We start from the raw sequence: 19,006 nt of genomic DNA on the forward strand, positions 1-19,006 counted from the left end.
TTATAATATAATTAGATAATATGTAATTTTTTCATAATTTTCCATGTTGTTTTATGAATATTATTTAAGTAGGTTTATTTTATATAAAAATTGAATAAAACTAGTTAACTTTATTTTTATAATTATTATTTGTTGTTAATATAAAAAATGCATTTTAAATATTTAATTTTTAATAATTTTTTATATAGTTTTATGTTTATTTAACTTGGTGTTTGATTTAAGTTAGATTATATTGTTCATAAATTTATAATTGTATAATTATTGTATTAGTTTTTATTTTATAATATAATTATAAATTATAAATTTATTGTATTATTTTTTTATTTTTTATAGGTGATTATAATTTAAATGGACGAATATCATTATGGGATGGATTCTGAAATAAATCGTACCATGCAATCAGGATTTTCATCATTTATAAATGAGGTTGCTGAGGAAGATCTGACGAATAATTTCACAACAAATGAAATTTTTTCTTCTCGTGAAAACTTAATTGAATGGGTAAAAGGGATTGCAAATGATCTAGGATTTGTTGTGGTGACTATAAGATCCGATAAAGCTACCGGTCAACCTGGGAGGAAGACGTTTGTGTTGCTAGGATGTGAAAGAGGCGGAAAATATAGAAAATACAAACCCGACCAACCTAGTGCATATGGCACCCAAAAATGTGAGTGTCATTTCCAGTTAAGGGGCAAACCATCTGGTAATGGCTATGGGTGGGTATTACAAGTGATATGTGGATACCATAACCACGATTTAGCAAAAACTTTAGTGGGGCATCCTTATGCTGGTAGGTTAAATCCTACTGAACAAGCAATACTTGTTGATATGACTAAAACCCAAGTAACACCAGCAAATATTTTGTTGACTCTGAAACAAAATAATGAGCATAATGTAACTACAATAAAACAAGTGTACACAGCAAGGTATACATATAAACGCTCATTGAGAGGGTCGAGAACTGAGTTGCAACAATTGATGATGATGTTGGATCGGGATAACTACATACATTGGAGTAGATGTGCAGAGGATTCTGAAGTTGTTAGTGACCTCTTTTGGACACATCCTGATGCAATCAAGTTATTGAATGCATTTAATGTTGTTTTGTTAATGGATTCAACTTACAAAACAAATAAATATCGGTTGCCATTGTTAGAGATTATTGGTATGACATCTACTGGGTTAACCTACTCAGTCGCATTTGCATTCTTATCAAGTGAGCGTCAAAATAATTTCACTTGGGCTCTTCAAAAGCTTAGAGGTTTATTTTTGACATCTGATACTGGTCCACAAGTCATTGTCAGCGATAGAGACTTGTCTTTGATGAATTCCATCGGCAATGTCTTTCCTCAGTCATATCAGTTGTTATGTCGCTTCCATATTTCAAAAAATGTACTAGCGAAGTGCAAAATGTTACTTGATTCTAAGGAAGCATGGGATGTCATAATGGAAGAATGGGAGAACGTCATTGGTGCGGGCGTCGCGACCCGTCAAATTTGATGTGCACGAAATTATGCAGTATAACTAGGAAGTGACTCCTAGGTCGTCTCTCAAGGACCAATTTTAGTGGTTCAGTCTCAGATCAGTCACGAAAAGGGAGGGGTTTTGTGAATGGTTTGTATGCGAGAAAATTAAATACTGAAAGCAGTAAAATTAACCGACTGTAAAAATAAAGCTGAGAAACAACTGAATAAAGTTTTTGTAAATGTAATTTGAAAACGAAATTCTGACGATTAAAATTAAAACACAATGGAAACTACCATTAACTTAAATTAAAATCCAATACATAGAAACTATAAAATTAAACAAATTCCAAACCTCCCCAAGGGGAGGAGGAAAAATGAGCTGCAGAAAACAAAACACCCGTGGTTGTCTTCCTAAAATTCTAACTGCCTACTAAATCTGCTGCTGATGCCCTTTTATTACCAATGCTCTGGACATACTATGTACCCCTCCTTTATTCCAGCCGAATTTCAGCCAGCTTTTCCGTTCCATTGTCTCCTTAGCATCTTGTCTTTCTTCAATTAAATGTGCCAAAAAGTAAACAAAAGGTGGGCCCTCCGTTTGTGCTGTCCGTGTGTTTTTTCTGCTTCCCTCTTCCAATGTTGCCAAATTCCTTGGACGGTGGTGCCCACACTCCAAGCTGCTATCCGCTTGTGCTTCCTCTGTTGTGCTTGCTGGATGCATCCATTCTGGGTCGTGGTGTTCTCCATCTAGCATCAATGTCCGTGCTCTGCTCGTGTTCCATTTCTCCCAGTAAAACTAATTGAATATCCACATGTGCACCGCTTGCATCTCCAAAGCAATTGAAAGAACGTGCACTCCCATCCATTCTCCGTGTGCCTTCTTCTTTCCAGCCGAGACAACACTTCTTTACCATGCAACCTGTTTCTCAAAGTAAATCAATGCAGCTTGTGCTTTTTGCAGTTCAGCAGCTTGCTTCTCCTTCATCCACAATCCATCACCGCTGCTGCCTCTGCTCAACGTGACAACACCTTCTTCTTGGACCGTGAGCTTTCATTCTCTCACGCTGGATGCTCCGCTGCTGTCCAGCTCTCTCCTCTTGCTTTGTGAAGGCTGCTGTTGGCAGTGGATCGTGATGTGATGCTGCCTCTGCTGGACCGTGTGTTACCATCTGCTGGTCGTGGTGCTTCTTCTCAAAGGCTGGACCGTTGAGCTTCAACCGTGTGTGCTGGACCTGCTACTGCTGGAGTCCTTGCTCTTCTTTTGGTGGACGCTGCCTCTTTCTTTCTCCATTCAGCCATGACACTTCCCCTCACACGTTCAGCCACTCTCCACGCTGTTGGATGCTTCCCAAATGTGCATGGGCCGTGTGCTTTTATTTTCTTCCAGCTCAACAGATTGAAATCAAAGAATAATCATTTTAAAATAATTTAAAGGAAGAACCTTGGAGTATGAAAGACGTGGTAGCAACCCTTGAATCCATGTGCTTCACGTTAAAATGCATCACCATTCTATGATTTATTCCTTAATTGCACACTAAACCAAAACACCATACACCAATATCACTAAGTGGCAACTTCCTCTTCACGTGAATCACCCATGACCATTCCATTTTTGCTTTCTTCAAAGCTACTCCACATTTATTTTGTCCATGGGCCCCGCTCCTCTTTTCCAATGAATGAAGTCCCTATACGTGTGCATAGCAAGAAATTGAATTTCACTTTGTTTCTCAATTTAGTTTAAAATATAATTTATCAGAAATTTCTCTTTAAAGTCCCAAAATATTATCCACAATTTTCCTACAAGTAATAATGCACATAATTAGTCTCAGATAATTCAAATTAATTAAAATAAGAATTTCCGATCAAATTAAGCACAATCAAGAAAAATGGGAAAATAGTGGACAATTAAGCACCATTCCCCGATTAATTCTAGTACAATAAACTAAGTGAAGTGAAGAAAATATTGATTCATCAGTCATGGATTGTGGAGATGAATCTATGTTTGGGGACTGTGTAAATCACTTTGAATACACCTGTCGTTCATGCCCTTTATTATTTGAATATGTGAATAATACTTGGATTATTCCATACAATACTTACTTTGTGAAGGCATGGACAAACAAAGTTATGCATTTAGGGAATACAACAACGAACAGGTATGTTTTAATGTTATATTAGTTTACATTGTATTTGAATATTTGATAATATTGTTGATTTATTTTTGTTAGGGTTGAGTCTGCTCATTGGAACTTAAAGAAAGTATTGGGAAACAGTATGGGAGATCTTTGTTCTTGTTGGGATGTCATTCATAATGTAATTGTGTTGCAACATAATAAGATCAAAGCGTCGTTCGAAATTAGTCTGCATCTCATGAGTGAAGCTTATAAAGGCATAAAATACAAAAAACTTGTTGGACGAGTATCTAGATATGCTTTAGGACTAATAGCTAAAGAATTAGAACGAGTGAATCTTGTAGGTCTCGATACGGGAAGATGTGGATGCTTACTTAGACGGACGTACGGTGTCCCCTGTGCCTGTGAATTAGCACGTTATGGCCCTGGTATGATTCCTTTGGGTGAATTTCATGTGATGTGGACAAGATTGTCTATTTCAGATATTGTATCGAATGAATCACAGCCAGAGTTATCCATACAACATGAGTTGACTATGGTTGAAGAAAAATTTAAGGAGGTTGAGATTGGAGGTAAAGTGACAATTAAACAAAAGTTACTTGACATTGTTTGTCCTGCAATGACATTTATGATACCTCCATTGCATAAAGTTAAGACGAAGGGTGCACAAAAGAAAAAACTTCAGAGAACAAAGAGGTCTACAAAGCGTGATCCCTCATATTTTGAGCATGTAGACACATTTCAGTCAACAATTGAATCTTCATCTGCAAAAAACAAATTTCAACTAAAGGATAAACCTAGGCAACGAAGGAGAGTACCTATGATAAACCAATTTCATCCTATTTGTCAACCATACATTCTCAATATTGTTGATGTCGTTGCTGATGGTCACTGTGGTTATAGATGCATTGCTATGTCATTAGGGCTCGGGGAAGATTTTTGGCCCATTATACGAAATGATCTTTGTAAAGAACTGAGTCAGTGTCGTGATGAATATGCGACACTAGTGGGAGGCTATGATAGACTAGAACAGCTCAGGAGGTTTTTGATGGTGGACCCACAGTCAGCGGTACGCGTTCATATACTTCACAATGTATTTATTATTTGTTTTATTAGTTTTATCATAACAATTTGTTTTATTCCTTATAGGCTAATGCAACCAAGTGGATGACTATACCAGACATTGGGTATGCAATTGTTAATCGTTATAATATCATCCTAGTTTGTCTTTCACATAGTCAGAACTATACAATATTCCCACTACGTATCAGACCGCCTTCTGATGTAAGACAACATCACTTAGTATGTATAGAACATGTTAACGGCAATCATTTCGTACAAGTAACATTATTATTATTATGTTTAATTGCAACACGATAAGATTTTTTTACTAATAGGGAATTTACAGGTTCAACTACAAGATGGTTATCCTTTGCCTATGACAGATGTGATATGCTCAACTAATTGTTATCCAGAGGTGCGAATGTGGTCATATTCGTATACAAATAGGATGCAAGCATTTTCAGAATTGATGGGTGTTACTACCTCCTATGTTGACTTAGCGAATTCATGATGTAATGTTGTTTTATGTAATGTTGTTTTAGTTAAAAAATGTAATGAAAACAAACATTAAATATCATGCATATATAAAATTTAATGTTATTTTACAAGAATATCGGCCACATGTGTGTACATCTCTAAAGAGAAAAAGATAAGACACGTGAATGGATGTTGCAGTCTTATCAGCAAATATATTGCATCCAACTAGATGCAACAAGTATGCCCGGGCAGCGTACTCCCACAGCTGCTATTCACAATGCTCAGCATAGATGTCTCGAAGCCAGCTCAATCTGACTTTCACACCGTGAGCTGCAGTTAACTCAGCACCAGCTCTCCCGCCATCCACGCCTAAAAGCTCCACAATGGCGCATCTACTGTCTTCAAAATCTACTTCCTTTAGATGACATAACTGCCCTAAAACTGGGAGGTGCAGCAACGATGACACATCATCTAAAGTCAAAGTCATCTCACCCACGGGGAGATGGAAACTAGTAGTCTCGAAATGAAATCTCTCTACAAATGCCAACAGTAGACCCCTATCAACATAGTCATATGACATGCCCACCAAAGACATCAGACCATAACCATTAATGATGTCTCTAATGCCCTCGTGGCAGGATCCTAATCTGTTTAACTTCTTCCCATGGGAGATCAACTTGATCTCCTCCCGTTCCTAAACAATAATATTTAGCGATAAAATTATTTCAACTAAACAATATTCATTAAAATTAAAGTTTTTCACTTACCCGACCCTGCCATATCGCATAAGCAACATGGTGAATGTAATGTGTCAATACTGAAGTGTTTAATGGACCTCCAGGAAATCCACCTTCAGCAACATCCTCATGATCCTCAACTGCATCCTCGTGAAACCTCACATCTCCTTGGTCCTCAACATGAATATCAGACTCAACTGCTCCACGTCTTCTACGAGCAGAAGTTGTAGGTCTCCGCCTCTCACCCTGTGACGAACTCTCTCCGCGATGTGAAGAGGAACCTCCTCGAGTACGAGCCATGTCTATTCTAAATTTCTTTATTAACAATAATATTATAATAATTAAAAAAATTCACTACTAAAAAATATTAAATTATTCAAAACAATTTATTTCAAATAAAATCAATTTAACTAATTCATTATAAAATTAAATAATATATTATTACAAACAAAATAACTTAAATCTCTAACAAAATTATAAATATTGCAAATAATTACAAAAAGTAAAAATCTAATATTTCACAAAAAAAATAACAACAAATCTTTTAACTATAAAAAAAATTAATTCAAATCTTGATATAAATAAAAAATTAATTCAATTAAAACAAATTTATTAAAATAAAAATCAAATAACTATAAATTCAAAAATTATAACAGAAAGTTTAAAATAATTAGAACAGAACAATTAAAAAAATTAAAACACGAATTTTGAAGTTATTATAACAGAATATTTAAAGTAATTAAAACAGAAAATATAAAATAATTCAAAAAAATAATATAAAATAAATAAAACAGATAAATTAAAATATTTAAATTTATTTAATTAAAAATAAAAAAAATTAATTCGAATCTTTATATAAATAAATAATTCATTCAATTATAAAAATTTTATTCAAATAAAAATCAAATAATTATAAATTAAAAATTTAAAAAAAAACAGAAATTTGAAAATTATTATAAAAAATATTTAAAATAATTATAACACAAAATATAAAATAATTAGAACAAAAAATTTAAAAAATTAAAACGGAAAATTTAAATAATTAAAATTATTTTATTAAAAGGAATAAAATTATTTCTTTATATCAATAAATAATTATTTCAAATATAACAATAAATTTAAAAATTAAAACAGAAAATTTAAAATAATTATAACATAACATTTAAAAAAATTAAAACAAAGTTAATAATTATTATAACAAAACATCTAAAATAATAACATTTCAAATAATTCAACCAAAACGCAACAAAATAAAAACCGAATATTAAATTAAAACATAATATAAACAAAATAAAAAAAAAACAACATAAAATTGGGTTGGAGAGTTAGACAGGGACTCAGTCGGATCTCTATAACCGATTTAGCATTCATCGGATCTCCATAACCGATTTCTATCAGCATAAAAATCAACACGAAACAACCTTCATTGGGTGCTCAAAGGGACTGTGGGTGGGTATTTCTCTGAATTGGCCGGTGCTGGATGAGCTCCTCTATCTCTCTGGCCTTCGCGTGACGACCAACGGAACGACCAACGGACAACCTCTGTGCGAGAATGGACGACCTCTGTCTGCAATAATGGACAACCTGTGTGTGTGCGACAATGGAAGAGGAAACTGCTGGGTGCTACTAGAAAACTTCCGATTTGAAAGAAAAGTAGTGTGCTGGGTGCTACTGGAAAGCTTCCGATTTGAAGGAAAAGCAGTGTGCTAGGTGCTACTAGAAAGAGGAAACGCAGAGGAGAGGGGCCTGGTGTTGGGTCCTGCTGTGTGGTATAGAAATGAAATGGAAGATTGAGAATGAGATGAGAGAGAGAAAGTGGAAATAATATCTCTGACAGAATCTTTGACCACTTTTAATTTTTTCTTTTAAAATATTAAATCCTCTTAATTATGGGTATTAATGATGGATAATGTAGGTATTTTAAAAAAATTTGGAGGTACAGATGAAACACTTAGAGGTGCAGGGTGAAGCACTCTTATATTTGTTTATCATTTTATACGTATTGTGTGAAAACAACAGTGTTTCTTCTTAGGATATGTTTGAAAACATTTATTCATGTTTATTTTAGAGTTAAATTAGTCTTATTCAAATTTAATTGTCCATTTTAAATTTTGATTCATCAAAGTGTTATTGCCTTTTTTTTTCTAATGGAAAATAACTCTATAAAAACTTAAGTTATAACTTTGCAAACCATGTGAAATTCACCGTTATAAACATAATTATAATGATCAATAAATTCGCTTAAGAAATATTTTACAATAAAGGAATAAAATGTAAAAATTATTAAAAGTTAAATGATGTCTTGATTATTTTAATAAAGGAAAGATACTTAAGCTTTAGTATTTATGAATTATACAATTACTTTTTCACTTTACATATAATCCTTTATTTATTTTCATAGCTTTAAGAGCCGTTTTGTTGGATAAAGCTAATCAAATTAATAATTCTCAAAATAGTTAGATTGTACCAAAATTTCCGAGTCTTTGTTTATTTTTTCTTTCTTTTAGTTAAATATCATTTTGTGTTAAGTTGATTCAATTTAATTTTTTTCATTCAATTTATATAATGTCACATATCAATTTATAATATTTTTTTAAGGTTTTTTTTCATGTATCAGGTCATGTCGTGTCGCGTCAGAGCTGTGTCCTGTTATGTGTCAATGTATATATTAACATGAGCACCATTTGATCATGTCAGTGATTGTATCTTCAATTCCTATATTTAAAACTTTAATTCGACTGAGTTTTAATTCTTTTGAAATGGAGTAATGTTGTTTATGTACAAAATGGAATCAAAATTAGTTATTAAATTTAATTATAACTTATAATATATATATAATATATATGAGTCACCAAAATAACACTCAACTATTTTTAGAAACACTTATTCACACACAAAAAGTAGTATATGTACACAAATTAAAGATCTAATCACTCTTTAATGATCCTAATCGAATAAAAATTCATTTTGAGTGAACCATTAATATTTTGTTCACTTAAATGGATTTGGGGAAAGTGATTGAATGAACTTGAGAGAATTTAAGGATAATTTTTTGTTGTTTATTTGAGTGAATTTGGAGGTAAGTGAGAGTGGATTTTGAAAGTAAATTTTTTCCTATACAACACTAATTCACAAACTATACTTCCAAATCCACTCAAATAAACAACAAAAAAATTACCTTTAAATTCTCTCAAATTCATTCAATCACTCTCCTCCAAATTCATTCAAGTGAACAAAGCCTAAATGTTCCTTGCAAGCTCAAAACACTCCATATGCAACAAATTTCTCAAAAGATCAGAAAAATGACAAATAATGAACTTACTCCATTTAAAAAACTGATTGGATATAATTATAACATTTTAAGACTCTTATGACATATTCCGATCATCAAACAACATATAGAATCATAAAAATTTTAGAAAGAAATCAAATGAAGAAAAAGAAAATAAATTTGAGAGAGATAATAATCTTTATAAAATAAAATTTAATTAACAAATAATTTTATTCATGAGTTTGAATTTATTAATAAAATAATTAACCTAATTTTTTAAGACCACTTTTAGTTTGTAATTATTTTCTATATGTGCTATTATTTAAATCTTGAATTACCATGTTATACACTATTACAATAGCAATAACATAAATATAAAACTCTTCTCATAAATTCTTATCATAAACTCACGTTTGGTCTATATCTAGCTGAAGAAATAAAGAAAATAACATAAAAATTAATAAATAATTTTATAGAAAAAGTATACAATTTTTTTATAACTCTACCTTCCACTCTTTTTCTTTCTTTAAATTCATTTTTTCTACTTCCTTAAATTTATATTGTAATCTAAACAAAAACAAGAATATAGAAAACAAACTATTATATACCATATTTATATTTATATCTATATTGCCTTAACAACTTTCTTATCTATAGACTAATGTTTTGAATTGTAATATAATATTGTTTAAACTAGACGTAGAAGAGAGCATGTCTAACTGTCACACCCACCAATATTGCTTTGTTCCAGTTACCATGTCACGGAGTCTTTAATGAACTCACTTTATGGCTTTCCTAAACTCTTCAAATATCACCCTTCACACACAGCCTTTAGTTAGGATAAGAAATAATAAGAAAAAGTAAAAATTAGAAAAAAAGAAAAGAAAAAGAAATTGATAGTAAATTAATTAGTCTGTGAAAAATTGTTGGAAGTCTCACCTCAATTAGAGATAAAATCAATTTATAGTATATAAGCAGATATAAATTTTATCTTTCAAAATAGTTTTGTGGGATTGAATTAACTTAGTCCACTTCTTAAAGAAAAATAATGTGCAAAAAGAGGAAAATAATTGTTTCTTATTTCTACTTTTGTATGTTCCACATCCACAATGTAAGGCTTACCACTTTTAAAATTGAGATTCATGGTAAAAACTAGACTGAAAAGTTATGGTGAATGGTTATACTTTTGCTTTCCGTCTAATTTATGCATATTAATCTAATTTAACTTATTTATTGTAATGTATAATTGAAAAGGAATAAAAAATAGTTTAACTATTTTGTTAGGCTAAAAAGTTATTGAATTTGCATATACTTTTGTCTAACTGAATATTGTGAAACCCCTTTTTTTTTCCTAAAAACAAAAACAGAACCTTTTAGATTTCTCTCTAAAATTTCAATCTTCTCTTTCTTGATATCTCACTCATACCTCCTCCATTCTTATCTTAGGACCTATATATAGTTGAAATCACCGCAGAAAGTTTTTCCAATAAAACACTGAATACAGTAAGTTTCTTTGCTATCCTCTTTCTAGAATCGAATCTGTGTTTTATATTTTCTGGACTTTTTCTAAAATGCATGTTGTTCCTTACTGTTAGGATGGAATCCTACGTGTTGGTGAGTCAAACCATGTCCCAAATCATTGATGTGATATGTAATTAGTGAAAGTTGTAAAGAAGTGTAGAAGAGCTCACGAGTAGCGTTTGAGGTGGGGCAAGCTAAGTCACTAGTTTTTAAATGTTTGATATTTTAGTGGACTATTGAACTGGGGTATATGGTCTTCAATTTTATGAAATTAATATGCTTTAGGGTATTACTGTGTTATAAGATTTGGGATTTTCTATATGGTATTTATAGTGAATGTGTTGATTTTGGCTGAATTGATTTATTTACCACAAATTTGATGTGTTTGGAACATATATGATGCTTAAAATTGATTTTTTTGTCATCTGGTACTATCAAATTGTATAAATTTTGGCTATGCATCTTGCAATCTCCTGTCGAATTCATCAGGCTTTGAATCAGCAGCAGAGAATAATACATTGCTGCTTTCTAAGTTCAACAAAAAAATATATGCTAATGTGACAATTTTCCAATAGAGAATGGCAAAATTTTAATTCGAAATAAATATAACACCATAATATGAATAACCTCCAGAGGAGGGGTCGAGCATAACCCAGTTGCTTTCCAATGTCTGAACTTTTGTTGGAAGCTTGAACAGACAACGGTCGTCTACAATAGCCTACCAAAACTTAATATTTCCTTCTTTAAGTTCACCCCATAAGGTGAACCATATGTCACCAGCTGTTCAACTGTTTCTGGATTTTAGAACTGTGAGATGACCTACCACCTTTATCTTTATAGGAATTTCTGGCTCCAGCAGTCTTCTGCCCCTTGCGAGCTGATGCTATGGCGCGTCGTCTTTGCTTATTCAAGCTCTTAACAAGTTCAGCTTCATTTTCCATTGCTTCTTCATTGTTTTCCTCCTGTGAATCAAAATTACCACCATTGAGGCTTTCATGCAAAGGCCGAATAGCAAGCTTTCTATATAAACTAGAATAATATAAAACAAGGAAGGAGACAATACAAGGAAATAATGTTGAACATTACGTCACTAGCAAATTTACAATAATAAAATGAGCCTTTGGTTGAGAAAAATCCAGATTAGAATACCACACAAGTAACATCAAGAGAAGAGAAGAAATGCACTAGAAGTCTAGAAGAGGATATGCATAATCCACGCTATTTCCCAAAATATTCATCAGGGATCAACGTTTAAAACTAGAAATTCTTTGAATTGAATATTATGAAGAGGAAAAGAAATCAGTACAAACATAGAATTGAGATAACCACCGATAAAGAGAATAAAGCATTGCTTACATTATCACTTGCATCTTCCTTTTCAGATCCACTGCGTTCACGTGCTTCACAACTCTCCTCTCTCCCCTGACTCTCGTATCCCTCGTTCTGGTTAAAACAAAAACAATTCTTCAATCAGCATGCATAATTTAACTCGCACAACTAATGAACTAAGCTGAAAAAACCATGGCAGAGTATGTATGCCGCTAGTCAATGGACAAACTAAAAAAACCAAAAACCAAATTTTGGATATTCAAATTTACATATCACAGTTCACTTATTATATCACAGAAGATACTATATTTAATATTTCGAACAATGAAAAATTTCAAGCTCAAGCATCTCAAGCACAGAAAGAAACTTTGGCATTGTTAGTAAGCTCTTTAGTACGAATCCTGCTAAACAAATATCAATAATCTTCCATCAGCATAAATTATAAATGTTCGTCTTCACCTCTATAGCTATATTATGGTTTTTAATTGCAATGAGTTATCAGCTATCTATTTGCTCATTATCAAGAAAACATCTCAGCTCTTAGTTTCTATGTTGTTACTTATAGTGTTCTTTGTATTAAGTCCATTCTTTATTGGGATACAACTTTCTCAATTCCCCTCAATTCATAGCTCAATTTCTCACCATAAATCTCCCCTACAGGTTTGCATCCCTTTTATGACATTACCTGTTCCAACAAGTCTGAAGAATCACCGTCAATAGTGTCTGCTACATTCAGATCTTCTACTACATCAACCTCTTCAGAATCTGAATTTGCATCACTCTCTGCCTCGACTTCAATGAACTGCACATATAGATATTTGATTACCTTTGAGGCTGAACCAAATACAAAAATGAAAGCTTACCAATCTACGCACTATAACCAAAAATAGGCAATTTTAATCCCCATGTATGATAACAAAATCATGCTTAACAGACGCTGGTTGTTAGCAGCTAAGCCAAAATACGTGAAAAATATAAAATGCAAAGTTATGTTGCCTTTCTAAAAGTAATCTCCATCTTCTTCCCCCTCCCACAAAGAACTAGAAAACCACTATACCCTTTGAATATCTTCTTCGTCTTTTCTAGTAAAGCCACTGGCAGCAAGTTCCCTATCTAGAAAACCAGCACTTCTTTCTATTGCAGAAAAACAGGGTTTTCCAACTTCATCTGTCCCCTCATCTGAACCATCAATATCATCTAAGCTTTCTTCAAAAGAAAGATTAAACCTGAAACAAAGAATAGGGAACAATATGAAGATAACTGATTTAGCAACCAAATACTAGATATAAAAACCTTTCAACAAGTTCAGAAACCAAAGATCTATCAGCCATGCAGTAAAATAGGACATGAAAACGAAATATGTATAAGATACCATAAAACAAATGAAAAATATTCAAATAAATTATACTAAAAAATACAGGAAAAAGAAATCACATAATATATTTTCACGACAGTATAGTTCATAGTAAAAGCTACAGGTTGGATATAGGTTATATATAGACGTAAGTTAGACAGAAAAAATCCAACAGCATAAATGCAAAACAAATTCCAACATGAAGGAAATGACCTTCGAGGAATATCTTTATTTGATGAAAGGATGAGAGAATGAAAGACAAAAGGATAGAAACTATCCGGTGTTTGGTTAAGAAAGAGAGGGAAGAGAGAAATTTTTGAAATATAAATTTGAGGGAAAGCAGAAAGAAAGTAAAGTTCAAATTTTTATTTTTAGAAATCAGCTGCTCTTCTCATTTTCCTTTCACTTTCTCTCCAACCAAACAGGAAAAAGCATCATAGTTTGTGTTTTTTCCTCTTTATTTATTTTCTCTAACTTTCATCCCTTCCAAACATAGTGTAAGAATCAAGAGTCCAAATCCTCTGACCATGTCCTTGATAATTTGTACTAAATGCACTTTCTAATAAGTTATGCTAACTTGTAATGACAGACATCCGTAATTACTTGCTACTTAACTGAAGTTAAGCCTGCAGTTTGGGCAATTGATATGAGAATATCTTTTCTACATTTATATTTTCTTCTAACACCATTTTAGGGCTTGAAAAGACCCATTTTATGATCTCATATCTATAATGATAGAATTATGATACAATGAGAAGAGAGAAGATCAAATATCAGAAGTCTGAACTAGAAACCTGGGTACAAAACTAGGTATAACCCATAGGTACAGAAGGTAGTGATTTCCAACACAACTACTTCCTACTTAGATTTAATACTTATTATAACAATTCATCTTATGATCTCATATCTATAATGATAGAATTATGATACAATGAGAAGAGGGAAGATCAAATATCAGAAGTCTGAACTAGAGACCTGGGTACAAAACTAGGTATAACCCATAGGTACAGCAGGTAGTAGTTTCCAATATAACTACTTCCTACTTGGATTTAATACTTATTATAACAATTTTAAATTATAAAGACACCAAAATATTAAAAATAATATGCAAAAGTGACTCTATTGTTGAGAAATACATTATTCCAAAATAACCACCTACCTTTTCCTGAAAAACTTAAAGATGCATTCAACATCACGGTCAAAGTACCTGAAACAAGGATAAATAATATATAGTAAGCAAGAATAAAATATACTCTGCTTTTCCCTTAATATGACAGCATTTTTTTACTATTTGAAAATTTTCAAAATTTTATTCACAATGAGTACTGATTTTAAAATTAATATCCCCACACAACTTTCAAATGATAGAAAAAATCTAAGATAAATCTATAAGATTATACCAAAAAAAAATTAGAAGTAGAAAAGTTCTATTACCATATTCTAATTCATAAATTGGAAAAAATGAAAAAAGAAATCTAAAAATCATATTAATAAGGTTTAACCTGTTGAAAAAATACTTTAGATTTAAAGACATGTATTTGCATAAATGATTCAATACAAGAATAAATTACAAAAAAAAGAGTCTTTCAGGGACGAAGCAGATTGAACTATAGGAAAGAAATGTTTTATTTGAAAACTGTATATTACCCAATTAAATTCTTATTAAGTGAGTAGAATGCGAAATGACCCCCAAATTTTGTAAACTACATTACCAAATAACAAAACAAAAATTAGCAAAGTGACAAGATAGCTAGGAACTGTTATAACAAGTCAAAAGAAAATTATGAGAAAGACATACAAGCAGACACTTACATCTGTGCATTACGGTGTGACACGGATACCATTTGTGGAAAGTCAATCATGGTAATTTTTTCATCATCGCCAATCTACAATAAATGGAACTCCAAGTGTAAACTAGATTTGAAAACCAACCGTCTTACATTTAATGAAATAAAAATGAGAATCCTTTTTGGTCCTTATGCAGACAAGTCAAAGCATACCATGATATTGAATTCATTGAAATCACAATGAATAAGGCCATGTTCAGCCAACCGAACAACTAGACCGATAATTGTCTCAAAAACTGTCTCTGGATTCTGTAACTGCTTCACCTGTACACTGCATTTGAAAAAACAAATACACAAAGCAAGCAATTGTTAACCAAAAACCAGAAAAAAGGGTGAAAGAAAGACTAGAAACAAGAAAACCAGCTAAATAAAAACAAACGAAAGAAAAAAACTTTAAAAGTAGCACAAGTAATGAAGGACACCTACAGAGGATAACCCTGAACAAGTGACATGACTACACAATGTCTATTGTGTTCTACAGCATTTGGAACAGGAAAGCCATGGGTTTCTAAAGCCTGCTCAAGCAAACCATGCGTAAGTGACTAGAGAATCAAACAAAAAATAAAATAATTCAAGTATACTGCAACTTGATAGACAGAGGGAGGAAGGTAAAACCTTCATAAAAGCAAATTCTTTAAGGGCAGCAAGGCGAGACAAATAGAGCCAATTATAACTACTTCGATGTCTCAAGTAGTCACGCTTAGATTTGACAGCTCTAAAAGAGACTCTACCAAGTCTATGCAACTTCATGGCCAAAACAGTTCCATCTTCGCGGGCAACCTCAAATATATCTAGCAGAGCACAAATGCCCGTAATTAGCAAAAATGAATGAAATGTGATTGAATGAAGAGCACCAAATTAGAAGAATATTAACTAAAATACCAGATTCCTTTCCAACACCAATCTGGCGACCAACAGCAACAAACACTCCTTTGTTCACCATAGTTTTAATGGCAAGAAAATCATAGCCAAGATAGGTAAGGCGGAATCCATCATCTAAAATCAATTATGCTCACAAATTAGAAGGTCAATGTAACATGTAGCATGCATCATATAACAATGAAGCCAAAGCTAATAACAACAATTGGACACGTGTCATTCTGGAGTAGTGTGCAAAAGTACACAAATCCACAAACGAAATTAATATTTGAAGGACTATGAGGGATAAAGAAAAAGGAGATGCATTTGCAGGTTCGTTCCTAGTTCTGAATATTCTCTTCCTCTGTTAATCTGTTTGTCTTCTCTCTAAATTCTTACAAATTCTTACCAAAGGTTTGTGGAATATGAATCATGACACAGATGGAGGAATGGAATGATGTTTCTTGTTTCCAGTTATTATGCTGCACAATTGGATATTTACCAATTGTTTTTGTATGGACTTCATACTGTTATTTGTATGTATTTACCAATTGTGACCCAGTATGAACTTAATACTGTTATTCACAATCATTAGCTATTCTAAACAATAATTTTTCTGCTGTTACAGCCATTCAAAAGAAATTCAATATACCTAGACTAATATGAACAGATTGTTCTTTTTTAAGGCAAATAATAATAGAGATTAGAAGGAACAAACATTTAGAAGAGTCATGATGCAACAACTTGTGCTTGAGAAGATTCTTCAAAACCTTGTACGTGCCTCCATGCCTACAAACATTAACATCAAACTTAGTAACAAAAATGAAAATAAAACATTGTAATGGGAGTGAATGCAGAGGAATATTGAGAGGTACTTGAGACGTGCAATTCGGTCTATGAGTTCCGTGGGCACAATTTCATGCTGCAGCCAAGGGAGAATTTCGTTAATTTGACCACAAATATTTAAAACAAATGATAATTAAATTGGAACTAAAAGCATTGAAATGGTGTAAGAGGTGAAGAGAGAGAAACGCACATTCCTCATGCCCAATTCAACAGCGGTGAGAACCCTAAAATCATCTTTGGATAGATATCTTAACACATCCACGTCGAGCTTCATTCTGAATCGAGGTTAGTGCATGCGTTCAGAGGTGGCTTGCACAGAGCTGATGATAGGAGGGTTTGCTCGTGGAGGAGGTGCCTCACTGAAGGGTGCCTGCAGCAGTTAGGTTAGGCTTCAATGTGAGCACAACAATTGGAAGGGACACTTTTACTTTAGAAATTTACATTTTAGAGTATGTGTTTCCCAGAATAGAAAAAAGGAGTCAGAGATTAGTACTGGTACATAAAGATGTACTTCAATCGGAATCGGCCTTGCACATTTCTTTGGAGTGTTTCTTTCTACATCACACAAATTTCTTCACTACTTCCTATTCATTTCAGAAAGTCCCTGTGACTAATAGAAGGTGGTAAAAGAAATTTGTGGGGGTTGGGTTCAAATGCATGGTTTGAGTTCTTTGGGAAACGGACGACGTACCCTTAACTAAGGGTGGCAAAATGAGCCACCCTGGCCTCTTTTGGTGCCCCTGCAACTGGCCTGCCACAGTCAAACAAACTGTAATTCATGAGCCATCCAGCCACAAGGCGGGCTGGCCCGCCATTTCTTCAGTTTTTTCTTTTCAGGATTTTTCTTAGGTTTTGGGTCTAAGTTTATTTGTTTACAGTCACGATATCACTTTTTGGACAGTAAAAAGGCAAGGGACACTGATAAAATTAAATAAAACTTTATTATTCCAACCAAACAAGGTTCAACACCTAACAAAATAAGGTCAATATTAATGTACTCCAACAAGAAGCATGCAATTGGATTCCTAAATGAAATAGTATCAAATAACATCAGGCCAAATGTCCATCCCTATAATATATTCATTGATGTCCATCCCTATAATATATTCATTGATGCACTAGGTAAAGAAGAAGGGAGAAAGAAGCCAAAAATGTGTGTGATGGTGAAAGATGGTGTAAAACCTGATATTGTTAGTTTTAAGACTTTAATGGATGGGTATTACATAGTTAATAAGATGAAGAGTTAATAGGATGAAGACGACCAAAGAGGAATTCAATCCTATGACCCAGATGGGGTAAATCCAATGTATGTAAATAGCATGCCGGATGCGTTTTGATTGTTGAAACACTTTTGTCTCCTCTGAAATTACATTTTTACAGTGGAATTAATCGATGAATTTGAGAAAGGAAAAGCGAACCTAGATAGAGTGAAAGATCCTTGTCCGCAATCAAGGGCTAGACAACGTCGTTCTGGTTTTATTGGCTACGAAATGTGATTGGTTCCGTCCGTCAGTGGCAAGGCGACGCGCAAGATTCTTTGGCTCCGTTGGCAGTGTGTCGGTGGCGAGACCGGAAGGAAGGGGGAAGGTTGTGGAGTGGACCGGCGGCGATGCAAAATCGAGTGAACCAAACCCTAATTTTTTCCCAAAATCCAATTGAGTGGTCGGTACAAGGGTTTAGGGTTCAGACGATTCAGGGACAGAAGCAGTAGCAAAAGGTGACGCTGGTATACGCATGGGGTTCTCGTTAAGGAGTAGCGTTTGAAAAAAAAAAAAATCACTGCAAGCACGGTTTCCACCTTTATTTCGTTAAATATCACACTTAAGATCAAGTTTACTTATACGACACTTTCCGGCTTTTTTTTATTTTTATAAAGTAGCGTACTTTCTTTAGAAATTTATAAAAGTGGGTAATTTTAAAAAATATTATTGATATGGGTAAATCATGTTAAAGTGACATGATTTTATTATTGTGTAAAAGTCATGATTTTAGTTTAAATTAAAACAATTTTAAAATTGAAATATTTACTTCAACATATTTTAAGTAGGATTGAGAAAGTGGATGGGTCAAACGGGTCGGTGTGTGGGTATATTAAAAAAAACATGA

At 33.0% G+C, this 19,006-nt stretch overlaps 4 protein-coding genes across 8 annotated transcripts; 2 read left to right on the plus strand and 2 right to left on the minus strand.

The window, feature by feature from the left end:
- Positions 1-348: 348 nt before the first annotated feature.
- On the plus strand, positions 349-1,500 carry LOC128196198 (protein FAR1-RELATED SEQUENCE 5-like). The gene has a single exon (XM_052876431.1). It carries the CDS (start codon positions 349-351, stop codon positions 1,498-1,500), a length of 1,152 nt encoding a protein of 383 aa, XP_052732391.1.
- A 1,943-nt stretch (positions 1,501-3,443) lies between these two features.
- Positions 3,444-5,171, plus strand: LOC108330232 (uncharacterized). Its single transcript, XM_017564730.2, has 4 exons — positions 3,444-3,622; positions 3,695-4,667; positions 4,748-4,882; positions 5,007-5,171. The coding sequence occupies exons 1-4, from the start codon at positions 3,444-3,446 to the stop codon at positions 5,169-5,171; spliced, it is 1,452 nt and encodes a 483-aa protein (XP_017420219.2).
- A 115-nt stretch (positions 5,172-5,286) lies between these two features.
- On the minus strand, positions 5,287-6,252 carry LOC128196365 (protein MAIN-LIKE 1-like). The gene is made up of 2 exons (XM_052877063.1): positions 5,905-6,252; positions 5,287-5,831 (listed from the first exon to the last, which is right to left on the minus strand). The coding sequence occupies exons 1-2, from the start codon at positions 6,172-6,174 to the stop codon at positions 5,406-5,408; spliced, it is 696 nt and encodes a 231-aa protein (XP_052733023.1). The 5' UTR covers positions 6,175-6,252; the 3' UTR covers positions 5,287-5,405.
- Positions 6,253-11,214: 4,962 nt separating this feature from the next.
- LOC108318734 (serine/threonine-protein kinase rio2) lies at positions 11,215-18,713 on the minus strand. Of its 5 annotated transcripts, none has more exons than XM_017556435.2 (16): positions 18,319-18,713; positions 17,592-17,651; positions 17,400-17,484; positions 17,091-17,270; positions 16,930-16,976; positions 16,773-16,843; positions 16,079-16,192; positions 15,812-15,987; positions 15,623-15,711; positions 15,350-15,467; positions 15,162-15,235; positions 14,509-14,556; positions 13,053-13,221; positions 12,681-12,797; positions 12,023-12,109; positions 11,215-11,628 (listed from the first exon to the last, which is right to left on the minus strand). In XM_017556435.2, the coding sequence occupies exons 4-16, from the start codon at positions 17,172-17,174 to the stop codon at positions 11,440-11,442; spliced, it is 1,383 nt and encodes a 460-aa protein (XP_017411924.1). In that variant the 5' UTR covers positions 17,175-17,270; positions 17,400-17,484; positions 17,592-17,651; positions 18,319-18,713; the 3' UTR covers positions 11,215-11,439. The 5 variants fall into 5 exon arrangements, with proteins under 5 accessions (XP_017411924.1, XP_052732621.1, XP_052732620.1 ...); XM_052876661.1 differs by having other exon boundaries at positions 17,394-17,484; XM_052876660.1 differs by lacking the exon at positions 17,400-17,484.
- Positions 18,714-19,006: the final 293 nt, after the last annotated feature.

Source organism: Vigna angularis, chromosome 4 (genome assembly GCF_016808095.1).
Source record: "Vigna angularis cultivar LongXiaoDou No.4 chromosome 4, ASM1680809v1, whole genome shotgun sequence".
In the NCBI taxonomy this organism is placed as follows: domain Eukaryota; kingdom Viridiplantae; phylum Streptophyta; class Magnoliopsida; order Fabales; family Fabaceae; genus Vigna; species Vigna angularis.

Coding starts and splice junctions, on each gene's coding strand:
- LOC128196198 (XM_052876431.1), top strand. CDS start 349: ATGGACGAATATCATTATGGGATGGATTCTGAAATAAATCGTACCATG.
- LOC108330232 (XM_017564730.2), top strand. CDS start 3,444: ATGGATTGTGGAGATGAATCTATGTTTGGGGACTGTGTAAATCACTTT. Junction 3,623..3,694: donor GGGAATACAACAACGAACAG/GTATGTTTTAAT, acceptor TATTTTTGTTAG/GGTTGAGTCTGCTCATTGGA. Junction 4,883..5,006: donor GTATCAGACCGCCTTCTGAT/GTAAGACAACAT, acceptor GGGAATTTACAG/GTTCAACTACAAGATGGTTA.
- LOC108318734 (XM_017556433.2), bottom strand. CDS start 17,174: ATGAAGCTCGACGTGGATGTGTTAAGATATCTATCCAAAGATGATTTT. Junction 15,468..15,622: donor CTTGTTCAGGGTTATCCTCT/GTAGGTGTCCTT, acceptor TTTCAAATGCAG/TGTACAGGTGAAGCAGTTAC. Junction 14,557..15,161: donor TCACACCGTAATGCACAGAT/GTAAGTGTCTGC, acceptor TCCTTGTTTCAG/GTACTTTGACCGTGATGTTG.
- LOC128196365 (XM_052877063.1), bottom strand. CDS start 6,174: ATGGCTCGTACTCGAGGAGGTTCCTCTTCACATCGCGGAGAGAGTTCG. Junction 5,832..5,904: donor ATGCGATATGGCAGGGTCGG/GTAAGTGAAAAA, acceptor ATTATTGTTTAG/GAACGGGAGGAGATCAAGTT.